The 23434-nt window shown below is 35.7% G+C and overlaps 1 protein-coding gene across 3 annotated transcripts in view; it reads left to right on the top strand.

Moving 5' to 3' along the window:
* The first annotated feature begins 867 nt into the window (after window positions 1-867).
* The window catches only part of LOC121727229 (tolloid-like protein 1), an 85277-nt gene continuing 62710 nt past the window's right edge, over window positions 868-23434 (top strand). For all 3 annotated transcript variants that reach the window (XM_042114940.1, XM_042114939.1, XM_042114941.1), the window contains exons 1-2: window positions 868-960; window positions 15769-15979. In XM_042114940.1, coding sequence (XP_041970874.1) covers window positions 15817-15979 — 163 coding nt within the window. In that variant the 5' untranslated portion in view covers window positions 868-960; window positions 15769-15816. The remainder of the gene's footprint in view (window positions 961-15768; window positions 15980-23434) is intronic.

Below are 23434 nucleotides of genomic sequence, written 5' to 3'. Positions count from 1 at the left end.
TTGTAAGTATTCTACAAACAAAATAATATGTTTCAGTTACCAGCAATATGTTGATTTTTTTCCCATTTTATTAAATTTTATTCCGTAGCTTACACTCTACTTGCCGCTAAATTTTGAATTGAAATCGTTTTTTTTTTTATTTTATTCATTTTGTTATAGATTTTTTTATTTTGTTAGGTTATATTATATTTGGGACGATAATTGGTATCTATAATCGATGTTCTAGTAATCGATTCAGCTCAGAACTACATATTGTAGCATTATTAAGTGTTGTTTACACAACGAGATAAACTTTAACATAATGAATGTAGTATGTACACTTTTGACAAGCGTTTAAATAGAGAATAGGTACTATCGCGTAGACAATATTTGTTACGAAGGGTTTTTTTTAATACTTACGCATCTCTCGATTGTTATTGATAACTAGTCATAAAAATAACGGAGAAATTCCAAACATACATATTAAAACCTAATCACTTAAAATGTTGTTTGTATTATGATACCTCAACTACAAAATCACTGTATAGCTAAAATACGCAGCTTTTCTGGTTTCATCATCTCGTTTTAGCCACAAAAAAAAGAAAAAAATTACTTGCCACTTTATGTATTATAATGTAGCAAAAACACGTCTCAAAACCTATTTGAAATTGATGGATATAAGTTCAAAGGGCCACCAAAGTGGATCTATACCTACCGTAGAAGTAGTATGTAGCAGATCTTAATACTAGACCACTTGAATAACGCGCATTTCAAACAGCTTGCAGTAGCAAAACAATAGTATCGAACGTGCGTGTCTCTGTATCGTACTCTACTGTGTGAATATTATACTGTGGCTCTACCAAAAGCGCATAATGCATTGTGTGTGCGAGCGTACTCGTCTCCCGGGCACGCATCAGTTGATGTCGGGAAGTCGCGACGCATGGCTGTCGTGTGCTCGGTGTGATTAGTGACAGTGTTTGTGTAAGTATTGTGTTGTGTTTGTTTGTTTGTTGTTGTGTTTTTGAGTTTAGAAAGATTAGCGCTTTTTGATTAGTTTATCAGTAGTTAAAGTTTTTTTGAGACATTTTTTTTTTTAAATTGCGACTTGAAACTTCTTTAAGTTACAACTACTCTTAAGTTCTTTGTAATCACGGAATAGAAAATAAACATTGTTTTTGTAATTGATTTATACAGGATTATTATTATAGACGGCAGGAAAATATAAAACAATACTTATTTTACAAAACTTAGGAAATTTTATATGATGCTCGTCTACCCCTAAAAGCCTTTTTCTATAGATGTAAAGTTAAAACTTCGTACATAAAAGTGAGAGGATGTGGAGTAGTTTCATCGCCACTTGAACGTGTCGGCACCTTTAAAGTGTCGTAAATAGAAGCTGTCACTTTTGATTAGTACAGTCGTGAACACATTAGCACGGTGAAGTTCCAACTTATATTTATTGGGTTAAATCTACGAGTAATAAACTTTATGATACTGTATTTATGTAATTCTGTAATATATTTTGAAGTGGTAAATCGATACTAATATTATAAATGCGACAGTGTGTCTGTATGTCACCTCTTCACGCCCCAGCACCGAAAACGATTATGCTTAAAGGTATAGAAATATTTTACGTTTCGGAAAAGAACATTAGATACTTTTTATCCTGGAAAAATGTATGTTTACCGCGCGATAAAAGCATTTTGGCGCAACGGGGTATATAATATTACAATATACTAGTTAACTTAAGAGGGTGACTAACCCCAAAAATCAAACATCATCCTTCTCTCTTCACACTCACGCCCGTCTTTCATATGCCAGGTGAAAAAGAACGACGCGGATTCATCGCCAAATTAGTTTTTTCTCAATAACTCGATAAATATACAACATTTTAAAAATCCGCTAGGTCGATCTCTCAATGATAGAATTTTATACAATGTGTTGCACGGTTATGGCAATAAATGAAAAATTCGTGAAAATTAGATGCATCTTTGTGATTTTTTTCTATCAAGAAAATTTTAAGATATCGTGTCTTTGCTCAGATCGAATTCTCGGAAATATAATGTAGTATCTAATTTTAGAAAATGAAACAATTTTCAAGTATAAAAATGAATTATAAAATCGACACTTTAGGGTTAGTCGCCCCCTTAAGGCTGATCTATTTACAACGAGAGTAAAGATATTATTATGTCACATACTTTAAATAATAAAAGGTTTGCTAAACCTTTTCAGACTATACTATTATGGTAGACAAAGCAATACCAACTAAGTATTTGGCACACGCATCATATTATCTTGTTATTCCAATTTCACAACGAACTGTCAGTTTATCAATTCTAATATACTTACATAAATAATTTTATATACAACATTCATTGTATTTTGACACTCAGTCTGTACCATTTCATCAAAGATAAAATTCTAAAGAGGAAATAAAGTTTTTGCAATAATACAACTTGTAATAGTTTTATTTAATGAGTGTGTTTCAAATTATATTTGCCATCAGGTGCCGCTATGTAGACTTATGGTCTATCGTTCAAACTGCTGTCATATGTCACGAATAGCTGTCATGTGTCACGAATTCACGATATAGTTGTCATTTCACGAGTAATTGCTGCCTGCAACTCCGTTGTGCCAAAATTCGTTTATCAAGCAAAAACCGTATTTTTTTTAAATGGAAAGTATCCTAATTGTCCTTTCCCGGGACTCAAAATTTTGGCGTAAAGACAGACACGCTTTCGCATTTATAATATTAGTATGGATTATCATTTTATCTGTGACATAGCCAGAAACAATAATGAGAAGAAATAAAAATAGGTATTATTTTAGTTTTAATTAACATCGTAGTGGTGCTACGAAAAGCAAAGAGACTCGTAGCCTGTGATTCTACGCCTCTACGCAAGTCTGTCGGAGGACTCGGAGGGGGCGATAAGTGCCTTTACTTATGATTTTATGTTTTTATTAATACGCTATAATGGTTAAGGTTATTTAATATAATAGTGGCTATTATATTAAGTTTTTACTTCTAGATTAAAACGAAATAAATGTCGACGTAAGTCTATCTAACACTAGCATGAGCAAGGTGTTTATCAACGACACGATTAAATTATACAATTATTTTAATAACCACATGAGATTTAACAATTCAATAATTTCAAATGTGATATAATAACAGGATTGAGCTGAATAGACCTTCAATTACTGGGCAGGTCGATATCGCAGACAATGCACGCCCAACCGATCCGGATGTTCGGAAATCAATTGAATCACTTCCAAAATTATATCCGGTCAAATTTATTCTATACGGATTTATTTGAGGATATTCTATTCTCAATTTTGGGTAATAGGTTTTTTTGGATGAGTGAGCATACCTGTCAGGATCGTTGAATGGAACCTTATGGCATAGTAAGTAATGGAAAGAGAAAAAATAATAGTTGCTTCCTAAAGTGGCGATAGAGACGAAAACCAAACAGCAGCTGAAGCAGACACTAGTGAGAGACATTACTTCCTTTCCTAAAAGTGACTTACAAAATTGGCTAAGTGCGAGTCGGATTCGCGCACGTAGGGTTCCGTACTATTATAGAGCAAAATTAGGCCAAAAATTGTGTTTTTTGTATGGGAGCCCTCCTTAATTGTTTTTTATTTTAATATCATTATTAAATATTAAAGTACACATATTATAATTAAGTTTTTTATATGAGAGCCTGTGTATGTATGTATTTTGTTTTCAGTATTTGTTGTTATAGCGGCAACAGATATACATTAATCTAAGAAAATTTCAGAATTCTAGCTATAGCGCTTTTTGAGTTACAGCCTGGAGACAGGCGGACAGACATCAAAGTCTCAGTAATAGGGTCCCGTTTTTACCCTTTGGGTACGGAACCCTTTTTTATTTTTTTAAACATTGGGAAATGCCTGATGCATTCCCGACGACCTGGGGGGCCGCCAGGATATGTGGGATGGAGACGGACGGGCTGCGGCAAGGAGGAGCACCAAAAATGACTTACTTTAGTCATGTTTAAGCAAGTACACGGCATCCACAGGAAACTCTTTTTACATGAGACAAGTTGAGGGAGGCAATACAGGGTGTAAGAGTTTTTTTTCTGATTTGTATGGGCAAGCGCCAGCGTCATGAATTTTCCCATACAAAAATACTCTACATACAAAAAATACTCTTTCAGCGCTGCCACCAAGAGCGTCGCCAGCCGATGGCGCAGGGGAGGGGCAATTTGACTTTACCTACTACAGTCTACAATTCATACTTTACTCACTCTCTATAAATGAGAGAAGTAGGTATGAATTGTAGGTAAAGTCGACAGCACATGAAGCTTTTCACTTGTACTACAAACCTTACATCTATTACCAGATTTTAATATTATAGTGGTCGTTGTTTGGATTATATTTGGCAACTTTTTTAGCTGCCCCCCCTCCCTGCTCGCCCTTGGCTGCTTTTATAGTGAACTCTATACAGGGGTCACATACCCTAAGGTATTAAAAATTTGTTTTGTTACAACTTACACCGAGTATTTTAGATTTATCTATAATATAGATAAGATATAAATCTTAAAAAAGATTTTTAATATAGAATATTTTGTTTGTATCGTAGATGTAAGAAATTAAAAAGTGTACATCTAAAGAACGCGGCAAATGTGATTATATCAGCCATGTCAGCGACTTGTATCCGTCGTAAGTGAATTATCTCAGAGCCCCACTATAAATAGCTATCACTGCCACATCTTTTACACTAGTTTACTACTTTTTATTTATTTATTGACACCCTTTTTTATTTAGTTTCCTTAGGCATTTCTTACTACATGTCCGCTTGCCCAGTAATTTTTTACACTTGTTTATAAAGAGCTTATCCTACAGGAACCGTACATGTTTCCTCGATATGTGTCTTCCGGAATAATTTCCTTAATACTTCAGGAGAGGGCTAAAAGTTTTTGGTCTCATTGTTTAGGTATTTATTTAATATTTATACTTTTTGCACAATGATGGTACAAAGGCGGACTTCATACGTTCATTACTTCTTTGATAATTAGGGTTCCGTACCTCAAAAGGAAAAAACGGAACCCTTATAGGATCACTTTGTTGTCCGTCTGTCCGTCCGTCCGTCTGTCAAGACCCTTTTTCTCAGGAACGCGTGGAGGTATGAAGCTGAAATTTATATCAATTACTCAAGTCTACTGTCCCTTGAAGCTGTGAAAAAATCAAACTTCTAAGCCAACGCAATCAAAAGATACAGCCGTTTATGCCGCAAATTTTCGACACTTGCAAGGGAATCAAAACCTACAGGGTGCTTCCCGTGAACTCAGAATCTTGAAATTTGGTACGAAGCAACGTCTTATAGCATAGATAAAGGAAAAATTACGAAAACCATAAATTTTTAGTTACATCACATAATATATTTTTTTTTAATAATTTTAAACTTACTGCCCATTTCCTCATAAACGCGTAGAGGTATTAAATTGAAATTCATACCAAATACTCAGGTCTATAATACCTTTAAGCTGTCGGAACCCTCGGTGCGCGAGTCCGACTCGCACTTGGCCGGTTTTTTTTTCATAACGTTACTTCTTCATACCTAATTCTAAGAAATAACAGACGTACAAACACACTTTTGTGCTTATAAAAATATGTGGGAGAGCCATGCTTCGGCACGAATGGACCGGATCGACCGGAGAAATACCACGTTCTCACAGAAAACCGGCGTGAAACAGCGCTTGCGCTCTGTGCGCTGAGTTTACCGGAGGCCCAATCACCTACTCTATTCCTTTCTCTACCCTCCCCTATTCCCTTCCCTTCCCTACCCTCCCCTATTACCCTATTCCCTCTTAAAAGGCCGGCAACACACTTGCAGCTCTTCTGATGCTGCGAGTGTCCATGAGCGACGGAAGTTGCTTTCCATCAGGTGACCCGTTTGCTCGTTTGCCCCCTTATTTCATTAAAAAAAATGTACTTAATATGTACTGCCTTCAAACTTCATGAAACTACTTATAAAAGCAACAATTTTAAATATTTCAATTAAATACATTAAACAAAAAACATCTTATACATAAAATTCTCGTGTCACAATGTTAGGCCGCGTACTCCTCCGATTCTCAGAGCCACTGAATATGGATAGTCAGTGGCTCTGAGAATCGGCTACTGGCTGCTTTTTATATTGATAAGTGCATTTGTTGAATAAATAATAGTATATTCAACAAATCGAGACTGACGGCGACCATGGTTTGTACGACGGGATAGCGATGGACGTTGCCATGGTGACATACTTATTTAGCCACTTCAGTAAAATAATACGGGCGAAATAATTTATATGGCAAAAAAATGTTTGCCGGGACAGCTAGTTTTTAATAAAAATCATTTTCAAAATTAAAGGTCCGGATACTACAACATCCACAGATTTTTTACCTGAGAGAAACCCTCCTTGAGTGATGTTGGTTCATATTTCCCGCGCTCGCGTTTTAAATTTAGAACTTCCAGGTATTTTTCATGCTGATGCCGGCATGGCTTTACAAGGAAATACACTTTTGTGGGGTTCCCAGAAATAGTACAACTACCTGGAAAACTGGACATCAGTTTACTCGTTCAACTATTGAAGTAGAAAACATAGTCTCCTAAAATATAAACAAAAATTAAAACTTAAGTGTATCTTTTGCGAGGTTAATATAAGCCATACACGCTACGGTCTACCGGAGAGGTCACCTGTGCAGTTATGCCTGCGCAGGTCTATTCCCACACACATTCTGGTCTACCGGAGCAGGTATACCTGCACAGGTGGACCTCTCCGGTAGACCGTAGCGTGTATGGCAGCCATAAAACGTGACATTGAAATTGATAAAGTTATACAGGGTGTAACAAAACTAAGTTATAATACTTTAGGGTGTGTACGTGTCTCCTATATTAAAGTTCACTGTGAAAATAGCAGCGCTGAAAGAGAAAATTTTTAACACCCTAAAGTTTTATCAGTTATCACTTAGGGTGGGTTGCACCAACTTACTTTAACTATAACTTTAACTTTAACTACAATGCAAAATGTCAAATCTTTGGTTAAAGTAAAAAATGGACGCCATAATATTATTTTACCTTAACCATGTTATTAGTGTGAATATAGATGGATTAAAATGAACTATCTCGAATACACCTCATCATTTTACTACAGTAACTTATATGCCAAATTGCAACTCATAAGTTGCTTTATTCATACAATAATCGAGAAATAGATATCGGCCTCTGTTCTTTGACCTCTGACGCATACCGAACAATATTATGTAGTTTGACCAAAACAAACAAAAGTGGATCTTATCCTTATGTTATAGAATACAATTTTTGTTACGTCGTGCACGTACTTGTGTCATTCATAATTGCACATGCGAAGGCCCGGTCGCTATTATCACGGAATGATAAGAGCACACTCATAAACATAATTTTCTAAGTAAATAACAATAATAATATATTGTACAGTTTAACAGAAACGTTTACAGTATAGAACTATAGACTATAGAGTATATACTACCTCTAATATTATAAAATTACTAATAATTATTAAATACGTGGGAGAGCCATGCTTCGGCACGAATGGACCGGCTCGACCGGAGAAATACCACGTTCTCACAGAAAACCGGCGTGAAACAGCGCTTGCGCTGTGTTTCGCCGAGTGAGTGAGTTCACCGGAGGCCCAATCCCCTACCCTATTCCCTTCCCTACCCTCCCCTATTCCCTTTCCTACCCTCCCCTATTCCCTTCCCTTCCCTAACCTCATATTTATTCCCTCTTAAAAGGCCGGCAACGCACCTGCAGCTGATGCTGCGAGTGTCTATGGGCGACGGAAGTTGCTTTCCATCACCCGTTTGCTCATTTGCCCCCTTATTTCATTAAAAAAAAAAAACAGTGTGTTTCCTTCACGAAAAGGTATATTATAAGAGAAAGAATATAGGGGTTGGATTTATTCTTGCACTTAAGGTATGCTTACAGATTTCTTAACTTAATGTACTGTTCATACCCTCTTCGCATCATATGGAACGGTGGGGCAAAATGGTTACCTAAAGCTCACAGCATAATAACACTTACATCATTGTCGACAAGAGCTAGTATTCTGTGAGATTGGGTACCCTATCTTACCCTATACTGTATCGTGTAATATAATATATTTCAGTAAAATAAGTGTAGAGAGCACGGAGGAAATGGACGCATTGTGATATAATGTGCCATTACGATCCTATTGCAGGGCTCTTCGATCTATGATATTGCTTCTAAAGAAATTCCATTGAGAACGTTCTTCGAGAATTTTAAAATTGAGAGAGCTGTTTGTTGTTGAAAACATACCTACAAGAAAAAATAATTGTATGCATGTACAAACATTCTTATTCTTTAATAGTATCTTTTTCAGAGTTCGTCTAGTATGTGTCACTTAATCTTATTTTCAATTCGGAAGTGATTGACTTCCGAATTGAAAATAAGATTGGGAGAGCCATGCTTCGGCACGAATGGGCCGGCTCGACCGGAGAAATACCACGTTCTCACAGAAAACCGGCGTGAAACAGCGCTAGCGCTGTTTCACGCCGAGTGAGTGAGTTTACTGGAGGCCCAGTCCCCTACCCTATTCCCTTCCCTACCCTCCCCTAATTCCTTCCCATCCCTACCCTATTACCTTATTCCCTCTTAAAAGGCCGGCAACGCACCTGCAGCTCTTCTGATGCTGCGAGTGTCCATGGGCGACGGAAGTTGCTTTCCATCAGGTGACCCGTTTGCTCGTTTACCCCCTTTTTTCATAAAAAAAAAGAGACAACTAGTAATTTTTCTTGATGACAAATTATGGACTTACCTAGAAAGTACTTATTCGCTTGACCGAGCTTTCTAATAGTTTTGATTCACAAATGTTTTGCCCAATGTACAGTTCAAGACAGAATAAATGTGAATTACAGGGGACTTCGGCCAAGTGCGAATCGGGCTCGCGCACTAAGGGTATATCCGTACCGTTATAAAGCGAAAGTAGGGAAAAATTGTGTTTTTTGTATGGAAGCCCAGCCCCTCCCTTATTATTTATTTTATAATTAAATATTAAAAAACATATAATTGAGAACTGCGTGAAAATTTCAAGTGGCTACATGTTGCCACTACGGATTACAAACCAAAAATATTTAAAAAAATCACGTTTGTCGTATGGGAGCCCCCCTTAAATATTAACTTTATTTTGTTTTTAGTATTTGTTGCTATAGCGGCACCAGAAGTGTAGCTATAGCGGTTTTTGAGATACAGCCTGGAGACCAGACAGACAGACGGACAGACATCGAAGTCTCAGTAATAGGGTCCCGTTTTTACCCTTTGGGTACGGAACCCTAAAAATACTAAACAAAGAAAGTATATTCATGACTGTAACAATTTCTAGGTACTGATAAGAGTTTTTGCGTTGCGCGTTGTATTTTATAGTATTTGTTAGCTTGAACAAAAGTATAACAAGTAATGACAATTTATGTAATAATGCTTAAATCGTTATTAATTTACTGAGATAAAAGACTCATTAAGTTCTGAATAGGAACTTTGAATGATCGAAGTAAACGGGATTAATTAGTTCAGAAATACAACAAACTAAAATGTTTTGAATGTATTTTCGAGACCATTAAGACTTATTTATTCCTTTTCTGGACCTTAAAATGTAAATACAGTAGAAAGTCTTCATTTTTTTTAATGAAATAAGGGGGCAAACAAGCAATCGGGTTACCTGATGGAAAGCAACTTCCGTCGCCCATGGACACTCGCAGCATCAGAAGAGCTGCAAGTGCGTTGCCGACCTTTTAAGAGGGAATAGGGTAATAGGGAAGGGTAGGGAAGGGAAGGGAAGGGAATAGTTGAGGGTAGGGAAGGGATTAGGGTAGGGGTTAGGGGATTGGGCCTCCGGTAAACTCACTCACTCGGCGAAACACAGCGCAAGCGCTGTTTCACGCCGGTTTTCTGTGAGAACGTGGTATTTATCCGGTCGAGCCAGCCCATTCGTGCCGAAGCATAGCTCTCCCACGTATAAAGAAAAAAAAATTACCCGGCCCTTAGTTATATGGATTGGCGATTATCCGGAATAACACCAGAAAGTGTGTCTCTTAACCCTCGGTTGGTCGCGCTTTTACGAGTAAAATAACGCCGTTGGTCACCTGGGGTCTTTGAAAGCCCGAAAATTAAATGACATAAAAATGGCATAATTTTATATATTTCTTAACTTTTTTCTGCAAATTATTGTTATTTATTTTAATATTAATCAGAGTAAATCAAAAAATTAATTCTATTTTGAATACTTATAACCAAAACTCACAATTTAAAAATAGAAGTCAAAAAGTTTCAAGTGGAAACCGTCAGATAGGAAAATTGTAAAAAAAATCAACATAGTTTTTAAATTATGGTAAAACGTGTAGATAACTGAAATAATAGTTAAATTTCCTATAACTTAGATTGAAATTTAAAAAGCTAAGTCCAAATAACATATAAACTATTGAATGTTAAACATTGACATATTTTCAGCACCAAAACCTTGTATATTTTATACAAGGTTCTAATACTTTAAACGTATGGTAAATATACCGACAATTAGTTTATAATCATCACCAAAAAATAATCATCATCATTTTGGTCTACATAGCAAAATATGCATTTCTGGAAAAGTGCGTCTAAAACTTCTTACGATATATAAAACAATAAGAACCAACACACGTACATTTTAATTAATTTATTATTAAAATACAAAGAAAATCACAAAAGAAATCCATTTCGGTGTGAAAACTGAATGGAAATATCAAATTAAATTTAATTACGCGGTTGGTCACCTGGGGTCTTTAAAGACCCCAGCGTGAATAAACACATCTGTAACACACAATACATGCACGCGAGCTCAGATGAGTGGCAATTATATCGAAATATAATTCCTTTTAGGAAGCTACCTAAAGAGCGGAGTTACTTCGATTAATTTAAATATAGTTTTTTCTCGTTTTCGCAAACTCCGGGCTTTTAAAGACCCCACGCGACCAACCGAGGGTTAAATAAAATTGATTTCATTTTGACCAAGAAATAACATTATGCACTGAAAATATGCACCGAATTTGCTTTTCTTTATACATTTGATTATTATCTAGATTTTCGAATATTCGAATGACAACAATTAGTTCAGTTAGTCGAGTTCCTATTGTACTATATTGTATGCAGAGTAAGCAACTTCTAATCTTATATACAGGAATGGAAGCAACTTAACTTCAGTCTGTCAACAACACAAGACGCAGTACGAAATTTTCTAAACGTAATCACTCTCAAAATGTGTTTTTTTCTCCTTGTATTTCCACAGAAAACTCTTATACACTTTAAATATTATCACCTTCCATATTTTTATCTCGATTTAATAAGATTTTCATATTTTTTAATACTCCTTTTTGACAAGCTGTAACGTAGGCTTGCCCAGTCCACGCTAGATTAGTCGTTAAATTTCTGCAAGATGACGTAATATAAATAGATAATAATATTGCATTGTCTGAAGTAAAAGACACCCAAAGAAGGTATGACTAATGCCAGCTATCTATTTCAGCCCCTCGATATAAAATTACAGAGGTGCTAAGAAACTTAGGATAATAAAATGACGTCACCCACGCAGTGGGAATTATGTGCAGATGTTTTCTAGAGAACGAACTCAATAAAGATTTTATGCCCTTTTTCTAGTTGAGTAATCGTAGTTTATTTAAATATATAAAAGATAAACTTAAATCAAATAAACTATTAAGTGATATCTTTACCCATAAAATATGTTCCCGCTAAATTTATTAATATTATTACAACGTTGAACTTATTCCTTCTTCCACCGCTACGGTAATAAGGTTAGTTTAAAAAATATTAATTAAAAATAATTGCTTAGAAAGTTGTAATCTAAGAAATGACTTAAATACTAACTTTCAGCTTTAGAATTACAACCTGAACGAAAACAGCTCAAATTACAAACAGAGTGTTTGCTGTAGGTATCGCAGATTTTTCCGGGATAAAAATATTCTATTTCCTTCTCGGGACTAAAACTATCATATAAAATTTCATCAAAATCGATTTAGTGCAATAATCGTGATGACTGAAGAGGTAACAGACGGACGGAGTCTTCAGTATCATTCATAATATTTGTATGGACATGTATTTTGCCCTGCTGGGCAGGGCACGTTTCCCGTATGCACCCGGACAGGTGGGCGCGTCTAGTTTCGGAGTGGCTACCGAATGGTCGGCGTAACAGAGGCCGACCCAAGAAAAGGTGGCGCGACGAACTAGATGCGTTTGATAAAGAGTGGCCAACAACTTCACAGGATCGTGAACTTTGGAAAGAGAGAGGGGAGGCCTTTGCCCAGCAGTGGGACACTGTAGGCTGATAATAATAATAATAATAATAATGTATTTTAGAGGGATCCTAAACCTTTTATTACTGGTATCGGTGAAAGCGTATAGATAACTCCAATCGAGCGAACCTAATTTTATCACTTTTGTACAGTGAAAAATACACAAAAAGGACGCGTTATCTGAGCCATGACCTCCGCCAGTTATCGCAAAAGTTCAACGGCGTCCACGTTCAGCACTTCCGATAAAAAAAGAAAAAAAGTTTAGATCTCATAAAAAAGGAAACATGATTCCCTTTAATCTATTTAAAAGCGAAGATAGTTCCTTTTCATCTCTAAAACGCGAAGTCATGAAATGTTATCTGCTAGGGACACACTTTTTTAGATTCATCCATCACCTCTGTAGGTGGCAAGACTTGTATCCTAATGATCTTTACTGGATAGGCCTCGCACAAGTTACAAATCGCTAAGTAAACTTGTAATGAGAATCGACATTGGCATTTTACGTTATTGGTAGATACTAATTATAGATATGACCTGGCAATGATTGCTCCTTACAGTTTTATTCTGTGATCTTAAATTTGTTCGTGGCACTTCAAAAACGAAAATTTATTACAAGTTTATTGAAGTGAAAACCGTCAAATTAGTCTCGGGACAACTTTGCAGTGAGTTTAAACTAGAGTTTCGGACGTTCTACCCAAAGTTTCTAAATTCAAGCTTAATCGTTAAACAACGTAGGGGACTGGAAGTTCCCTTGTCTTACACCAATTACAACTGGGCGACAATTACAGTGGTGTTATTGTTCTCTAAACTTTGGGATCCTCATGTAAACTATCCGTAAGTTATCGGTCACTATAAATCAAATCAATTTGTGTATCGCAGATTGGTTGATGATACTTATTTTTTTTAATTAATCCTACTGTTCACTATTTGAAATTATTTATGGCCTGTCAACATAATTCCAGTGATGTAATGTAGCGCGGAATTGCTACTGGAATAATTTAAACGGACACTGGAATTAATGAATTGCATTCCAGTGCATTCTAGTGCCCCTCCCCTTTATACAGGGTGTAACAAAACTAAGTGATAATACTTAAGGGTGTGTACGTGTTCCTTGTAAAGAGGTCACTGTGAAAGTAGCAGCGCTGAAAGACCAAATTTTTTTTTCACTTTTGTATGGGCAAGCGCCCCAGCGTCTCGAGTTTCCTCATACAAAAGTGAAAAAATTTTGGTCTTTCGGCGCTGCTATTTTCACAGTGAACTCTCTACAAGGAACACATACCCACCCTAAAGTATTATCACTTAGTTTTGTTACACATTGTATTATTCCAGTAGTAATGCAAGCCAGCACTGCATTGGATTACTGGATTTGAATAATGTAAACCGGCCATTAGAGCCACAATTCAGTAATGCTTTAATTTAAACTTCTTATACTTTATTATAGCAACTAAGAGCACCTAACGATGTTACAAACAACAATTAAAACAGCATAAAATTGGATACACAACATTTCACTTACAAACCCATCGGATCCAGAGATCTCCAACCATTAGGTACGCGGTCTAAAAAGTTTTAAAAGGAACTCGGTACATCTCTAGCCACTTTGAGAGCCGTACTAATGGATAAACCCGCAGCTGGCCCAACTTGATACATTTAGTCGGACCTATCACAGATATTTATGGTTCAAAGTTTATATTTTATTCATAGCAGCTAATGAACTCCATTTATCTCGTCTAATGTACATTTGTCATAAACAACCCAAACATTTCGTCATTAGCTAAACAAAATTTCACCAAAGTGGCTAATTGAAATTTAATTTTGGCAAACATCAGTTGTATAATTGTTTATTTATTTGCTTAATGTTTTTTTATTAGACGCTTCTAAACTCGTGGATCTTAAAATAAAGGTAAACTATCGATTAAGCCATTTTGTGTTTACTAATTTAATGAAAGTAGAATTTAAAAACATTCTATATAAATAGGATATAATTCTTCAATTAATAAGAATATTATTCTATACGATTTGTTATACAACTAAGTAATAAAATATAATGATTGTTGGCGACGCGACCACCGCCGTAATGCACCTTGCCACGTTTTAGAAATGTAAAAAAAGGTTACTTAATGTCTATGTTTCTCAGGAAAAGGAAGTTATGTTTTGTCTATGGCTAAGCGACGCCTCGAATTTCAACTGTTTTTTCATTGTATAAAAGAGAGAATTGTCGGCGGATAATTTTAGTCTATTTTATTTTTTTCTGAAAAGTGTTTATTATGTGATCTTCCGTTAATATACTGTGACTTAACTCGTACATCTAGAATTTTATTCTACATTCCTCCTCCCGTAGCCTACAATGATAATACTTTACGTTGCAGCGCTGAAAGAGTCACTTTTTCTTGACATTCTATAAGATATGTTTGTATGAAAAATGCCACAAAAAGAATGTGCTCATACAATTATATAAAAAAAAGTAACTCTTCCATCAAACTTTCCCAGTTAACTGTGTATAACTGCCCCACTCTAAAGCTTCACTGAGTTTGTTACTCTATAAATAAAATAAACAGCTGCTTTATCGCATTTTTATGTCTGTTTGAACACAATCAAAGTCCAGACAGTTTGGATATCTCCATGTTATTCGTATTGACATATTGCGTTTCATATGTAAATGACTCCCTTTTAGAATTTAGGCGTTCCCTCGGGGTCAGGAATCGGGGTCGTCAGTCGTAAGGAATATCAGAACTCGTATTTATAGTCGGGTTTATTGCCGAACAATGTTCACAAGTCATATAATTTATTAGGGTAGTAAGAAGTACGATTTTACATTATATACATTTATTAATACAGTTCATTTTTTTTGTTTATGCGTATTACCTATCTCAGAAGAGAGATTGTGTCCTAAGCAGATGGTGTAGATTCGCCGTTGATGGCCAATGATATATCAAGGCAGTGTTAGTCGTGTTCTGTTGGCTGGGCCAGACGTAACCCGACTAAATCACGTAGGTACACCTGAACTAACAAGGTACAACTAACTACCCATGAATACATTTCTCTCAAAGTATATTGTTATGTTTCCGAGTAAATCATACAAGACACAAAAAATGTTTACCTCCCCTGCCTTAATTACTTCACCCGAGGCACGTGAAGAACATCTTGGGATGTCGTTTACGTCATTACTTTTGTTTGTCTTGAAAACGTCTTTTGACATTAAGATCTACAAACAAAGGAAATTAAGTAAAAAATCGTCTTATTTACTTTTGAGGTACTTTGACAAACTTGGTAAACGACTTTATACTTATTTAGGGTAATAAGATCCAAGGCTGACTTAGACGTAAGATGTGCCATGCAATGTCAGCCTCAGACAAAAAAAAGTTCCAAAATTGTATAATATGTATAATATATAGTAAGAACAATTATTACTTGTAAATTTTAACAAAGTTCCGTTTTGTTCCAGGTATAAGGCTAAACTATGTTATGGTGCGGTGAACAGTGAGCGGTTACAATGTGGTGTAATAGCAAAGTGGGTGTGGGGGCGATAATGACGATACTACTGAGCACATCCCTGGCTAGGGAGGAGCCTCACAGGTTCACGATAGAGGAGCTACTGTCGACGCACTACGAGAACAAACGCTCGGACGACGTAGGGATGGACCCTTGTAAAGCAGGTATCGATATATTTTTAATGAATATTATATTTGGTAACTAGTTACTAGTTAATTTTAAAGGAAAATATGAAAATTCATACCCACATACATACATACATACATACATACATACATACATACATACATACATACATACATACATACATACATACATACATACATACATACATACATACATACATACATACATACATACATACATACATACATACATACATACATACATACATACATACATACATACATACATACATACATACATACATACATACATACATACATACATACATACATACATACATACATACATACATACATACATACATACATACATACATACATACATACATACATACATACATACATACATACATACATACATACATACATACATACATACATACATACATACATACATACATATAGGTCAAAATCATAACGTCAAAATCGTAGTAAAATGCTCAGGGATTCTAGCTTCTGAGGATTAGTTGCGTTCGTAAGGGTTAGATATGTTATCATTTTCTATTGTTATTATTTATCAACAGAAAACCTACTACATATTTAAATAATATATCACTTGGAAAATACTTTTAAATAAGACTTTATTTAGGTGCTAATTAATAACCATTATTATACAATAAGTATTCTACAATCATATTTTTGTAATAACACAATATAATATTAATTAAAATTAGAATACTTTTTAAAGATGATTAAAAATCGGCCAAGTGCGAGTCGGACTCGCGCACGAAGGGTTCCGTACCGTTATAGAGAAAAAATTTGCCAAAAATTGTGTTTTTGTATGGTAGCCCTCCTTAATTATTTATTTTATTTAAATATTATTATTAATTATTAAAGTACACATATATTTAAGGCGTTTGTGATTATTTCAAGTGTCCCCTTATCATTATTGATTACGAGCAAAAAAGTCCAAAAAAATCACGTTTGTTGTATGGGAGCCCCCCTTAAATATTAATATTGTTTTGTTTTTAGTATTTGCTGTTATAGCGGCAACAGATGTACACAATCTGTGAAAATTTCAGAAGTCTAGCTATGGCGGTTCTTGATATACAGCCTGGTGACAGACAGACAGACAGACAACGAAGTCTTAGTAATAGGGTCCTGTTTTTACCCTTTGGGTACGGAACCCTAATAATCAAGTTATTAAATTGGAGCACGAATGAATGAATGGAAAAAAACGGCTTTGTCACTTTGTATTTAAATTGTAAAATATGCCACAATTTTATACTGTAAATTACACTAAAAAATAATAATTTAACGACCTGTCTAGTACAGACTTGGCTTCGGTTCAAAGGCAGTTTCTTACTACTAAAGCAACACTATAATTCATTGTGCAAACAAATAACTGTTTTGTAACAAATATCTGCCGCTTATAAAATGTATAATTTAAAAGTAAATTATTCCGTGCATTTTGCTGTGGTAAAAGCTTAAAAAAATGTCTTCCTCTTGTTTACTTATTCCTGTATAAAATATTTAATCTGAAGCGATAAGTGAATTAAAATTGAAGTCAAAAAATGGACTTTAAACATACGCAAGCATATATTTTGTTAATTGAAATAAGTTAAATGATTTTTATGGTACTTAAGAAAAAAAAAACATTTAACATTTATCATTCCTATTAAATATTCTTGACATTTTACTTGACTGCGCATTGAATTGGATATAAAAGTCGTTAGTCAAAGGATCTAACAAGCCTTTGGTATTAGCTTTGTGTGCTACTCGTTAGGGCTGTGGTTACACTGAGTGAGTAAACATCGTCACCAACATTTACCAAAGACTACATTTATTTATGCGACTAAATATTAAGCAACTTGATAAAGCCCGCAACTCCTTTGCGCCAAAAGGCGATTATCGCACGGAAACCGTAGATTTTTCTATGTAAATTATTATCCTCTTTCCTATCCCAGGATTTCAAAGTATTTGCATAATTGGTTCAGCTGTTTAAGAGTGAAGATGGATCAGACAGACAGAGAAACAGATCATACACTTTCACATATTTTATATATATTATTGTTACTATGCAGGTGGTCTGTAACCGCAGACACACAAGCAAACACACGTGCTCATACATTTGATAACAACAAAAACGTCACGTAAGCTACAACGACTCATGCATTCATACTAAAGGTGGCTTTCGGATCTTTGCCACGAGCGACCGCGACCGACGAAAATTCAAACGAAATGCCACTTTATGACATAGGTTTCATTTTACTACGCTACTAGATTTTAGCCTAATGTCAATAGAAAATGATGCCTATAGTGTATATCATAGAGTAGCATTTTATTTGAATTTTTATCGGTCGCGGTCGCTCGCGGTAAAGGTCCGAAAGCCACCTTTACACAAACTAACATGCAGTCTCACACATACACACTCACATATTTTTACACAAGTTTTTTTGTATTAAAAACCTACAATTACAAATACGGTTTACTGTAAATAGGTAATAATAATATTATGTTATAAGCGAGTGCCAAAACAATTATATCATAAGGGGTCAAAAATTAATATCGCTTTACTTTAACACGTTTTCGCAATAAAATATTCAATTACGGCCCCAATTCGACGTAGCTTTAAAAATTTATCACCTCGGTCGCAAAACAAAATTGAAATCTCGCACTCTATAAGCCTTAAAGTCAATAGAGGACCCCTATTGAAGCGTAAAATAAACAACACCCGGATTTACACGCGCCCCAATAGAACCTTTTTTAACCAAATACTAATGTGTGTACGGGTTGATGTGGGAGTAACAAAAAGGGTCAGTTCACACAGAATTATGCTATACGATCCAATTACAATTAATGTGCTGTTAAAAACAGATTATTTATTACATGAGAAGGTATTATACAACGAATTAATAGACTTTTCGGCAGCGATATTGAGCTGCCTATTATCAAACTCAAATTGTTTCGTTCAGAATAAATTTTTGCAAATATTTTCTGAAAGTCTACATGATGCCTACCACCAGTTCGAGAACTAATCCGGCGAGAAGAACCGAAGTAAGAAACTCGCAGGGGGCCACTTTTTCACCAAAAAAAAAGCGAGATAAAAAATTAATCTTTTAAAATAAAATTTACAATGCTGTAACTTAAAATTATACAATGTCAACATAAATACATGGCTCATATTCTATTCGTTTCGCGTGAACATACACACTCAAAAACCTTTACTAGTGTGGTAATAATAATTATTACCATCATTTTGTTGACATAAATCTATACATATAATAAAACTGTATAAATGACAATTCTGTACATTAAAGATATCCAAAAAATAATAAGCGGGGGCTGTTACTACATCGCTATAGAAGCCAAAACTGTGGTTAGTTTTTTGTCTGTCTGACTGTCTGTCTGTATGTTTGTTCCACCATCACACGAAAACTACTGATCCGATTTGAATGCGGTTTTCGCAGATATATTTGTCTTCTCCCAACTTAACATCTGGTGTACAAAAATTTTTCCCCCCACCTCTCCAAGGGGTCAAAAGAGGGGGTAAGATTTTGTACCAAACTTTTTTCTTTAACACGAAAACTACTGATCCAATTTGAATACGGTTTTCGCAGATATATTGATCTTCTTCCAACTTAACATCTGGTGTATAAATTTTTCCCCCCTCACCCCTCTAAGGGGACCAAAGAGGGGGTCAAATTTTGCATCAAACTTTTTTCTTCAATGGACTAACTTCATATTATTAACTGTATTTTCCAATTTAACATCTGGTGTATAAAATTTTTCCCCCACCCCTTTAAGGGGGCCGAAGAGTTTGTTGTGAAAACTGTGGTTAGTTTTTTGTCTGTCTGTCTGTATGTTTGTTCCACCATCACACGAAAACTACTGATCCGATTTGAATGCGGTTTTCGCAGATATATTTGTCTTCTCCCAACTTAACATCTGGTGTACAAAAATTTTTCCCCCCACCTCTCCAAGGGGTCAAAAGAGGGGGTAAGATTTTGTATCAAACTTTTTTTTTAACATGAAAACTACTGATCCGATTTGAATATGGTTTTCGCAAATATATTTGTCTTCTTCCAACTTCATATCTGGTGTATAAAATTTTTTCCCCCCCACCCCTCAAACGGACCAAAGAGGGGGCAGATTTTGTATAAAACTTTTTTCTTTAACACGAAAACTACTGATCCGATTTGAATACGGTTTTTGCAGATATATATGCCTTATTCAAACTTAGCATCTGCGCCGCCCCAATCCCCAATTAAAAGTGAAATTAATCTTACCAAAACTAAACATGCAGATTTTGCGTTTCGTTTGATTAACATGATTAACACATATATATATACAAGAATTGCTCGTTTAAAGATATAAGATAAGATATACGTACGTAGCACTTCGTAGCGGCCTACGTCGATCGCCGTAGCGCGTAGCACGTCGTAGCCGTAGGCTCTACAATACAGTCTACACCACTACTCAGAGGTTCAGACTTTATTTTCTAACCTTCTTTATTCAAATTAATAAACAATCCTTGTTTATTCTTAATGTTTACTTACGAAAATTGAAATTTAAAAAGGTGTCTTTTATAAAACAAATTCAGTATTATTCAGCGTTGTTTGTCATTCGCGTGGAATGGAGAAAAAGCTGGATTATAGTAAAAGTATTTTAAAATAACATTTTCTTGGGAAACAATAAAAGCGGCTACTGATTACAAAAGATTATGGAGATTGAGCGACGTTAAGCTGCGAAATAAAACGGAATTAACAAGAAGCGATTTCGCAAAAGAAAATGCGGCCAAGAGTTTCACAGTATACACCCTATTACGGTATAAAAATATTATTATTAAACTCAAAGTAAAATTCTGATTAATTAAACGGTAAAGTATCTCATACTTTTTACTACGAGTACTATATACATTATACAGTGTGTAACAAAAATAAGTGATAATAGTTTAGGGTGTGTACGTGTTCCTCGTAGAGAGTTCACTGTGAAAGTAGCAGCGCTGAAAGACCAACATTTTTTTTTCACTTTTGTATGGGCAAGGGCCCGAGCATCACGAGTTTCCCCATAAAAAAGTGAAAAAAGATTTTGGTCTTTCAGCGCTGCTACTTTCACAGTGAACTCTCTACAAGGAACACTTACCCACCCTAAAGTATTATCACTTAGTTTTGTTACATCCTGTATTATTGTATGCATTTAAATAGATATTCATAAGACCGCACGAATATTGTAAAAGTAAATGAACAAAAGAATAATAATTCATACTCATTTATTTACTTTAAGATTAAGATAATTCTATCATTAACAAAGTCCATTTGCATAAACGAAAGCTTAATTACAAGAAAAACGTTTTAAATGGACAAGAAAAGTTTTCCTAATTGTTAAGATCTTCGTCTCGTTTAGCCTTGGTATAAATCATGGCTGGGAATGCGAGGGTCTGAGCATTTATAGACAGCTCGTGTTGATCCTCATTCCGACATATTGCCTTGCCATGCCTTCGGCCATAGACAAGCTGGAAACGTTTTTTAAAATGACAAAACGATATTAGACAATGACTATGAATTTAATATTGTTGCTCCGTTTCATCAGACCATGTTGTCTGCAGTTGCAGGTTTACTTTCCGCATAACAATGTTTTGCTATGCAGGTATATCGCACGGAAATAACTCATCTTCCGAGATAAAAATGTCATATATCTATTGCCGGGAATCAAAATATCTTCAAACCATATTAATTAGTTAATACGTTTTACCGCCTGAATCGTGTAGAAGTAATAGACAGTCAGAAATACTCTCGAATTTATAGCATTGATAGTATAGGTTCAAATGCTTTGTCCACACTGTGCCTTTTCTGTTCGAACAGCGAACGTGAGGCATGCCCGCGACGCATGCCCTCTGTCCGTATCCAAAAAACAAAAATGACAATGTTGGCGTTGCGTCCATTGACGTATTCAATTATTGAATGCGCCAAAACGAAAGTTGAATGAAAAGTAGCAAGACGAAAGCGCATAGTGTGGACATACCACACTATGCGCTTTCGTCTTGAATTTGTGTCATCTTCTTTAATTCAACTTTCGTTTTGGCACATTCAATAATTGAATGCGTCAACGGACGTAACGCCAACTGTCATTTTTAATAAAGCTGGCTTCTCACGGCGTGTGATATCACAAGCCGCGCCGCGCCGAGCCAGCTATTACGAGCGAGCACGAGCCACCCCTTCTCACGGCGTGTGATATCACAAGCCGCGCCGCGCCGAGCTAGCTATTACGAGCGAGCACGAGCCACCCCTTCTCACGGCGCGTTATATCACAAGCCGCGCCACGCTGACAAACATTCAAGTAAAATTAAACTTTATTAACATGATAATAGATATCATTTTGCTCTAAGTCACTACGTTAAATAAGTAAATTTTAATGAAATGCAACTTTATTCAATAGGCAACTAGGTTGCATTTTCATCTATGCCGCTAATTTTATTATATTAAGTTTAATTCCTTTATTTTGATAACAGATGCCGCTGCGTGGCTTTGCGGCTACATCGCGCTATAGCTAGAATGAAGATATTTGTTATAGGTATAAGGTGATTAACTAGTATGAAACTATTTCCATTCACGCTCACTCTTGGTGTTGTAGAATTATCATGCCAGAGCGATTTTAGTCCCAGGGTAGCCGTACACACGGATTTCGTGATGTTGTGCTCGAACAGAAGCGTCATTCTTCCATTAGTACGAGTGGAAACATAATAATTATTATTATTGTGAATTATAAAAGTAGTATAGCATCACGAGGAACTGGGAAGGTTTTGAGCAATTATTATTGTTCGGAATCGTACATCCTGCAAGCTTTCGTCATCATTCCACGCGAAAAACATACCATCATAAATCCTCGTCACCTTGGTGAGTGGCAGTCTTCCACCGTGCATATTTTGCGTAACATCCTGCAATGCACTTTAAAACTCAGGCATTCCTGAGTTTTAAAGTGCATTGAGATGAACTGCCACCAGTATTTGAGGACCAATACACGCCATAGGAATTTAGTTCCAGCCCCCAGGGCCCAGGGTATCGCACCCTGGGACTTAAGCCCCTTTGGCGTTCTACAACACCAAGAATGAGTGTAACTTGTAAGTGAAAAGAGTTTCATATTAGTTAATCACCTATAATAAAAATCTTCGTGCTAGCTATAGCGCGATGTAGCCGTCAAGCAGCGGCATCTGTTATCAAATAAATGAATTACACTTAATTTAATCAAATTAGCGGCATAGATCGAAATGCAACCTAGTTGCCTAGTAAATAAAGTTGCATTTCATTAAAATTTACTTATTTAACGAAGTGACTTAGAGCAAAATTATATCTATTATCGTGTTAATAAAGTTTCCTTTTACTTGAATTTTTGTCGGCGTGGCGCGGCTTGTGATATCACGCGCCGTGAGAAGGGGTGGCTCGTGCTCGCTTGTTTGCTCAAGCCGCGCCTTTGAAGTTACAGACTTTAATCGGA

This window comes from Aricia agestis, chromosome 5, assembly GCF_905147365.1.
Source record: "Aricia agestis chromosome 5, ilAriAges1.1, whole genome shotgun sequence".
Taxonomy (NCBI): domain Eukaryota; kingdom Metazoa; phylum Arthropoda; class Insecta; order Lepidoptera; family Lycaenidae; genus Aricia; species Aricia agestis.
The sequence above is the reverse complement of the archived record's forward strand: the minus strand, read 5'-3'. Positions and strand labels throughout refer to the sequence as shown.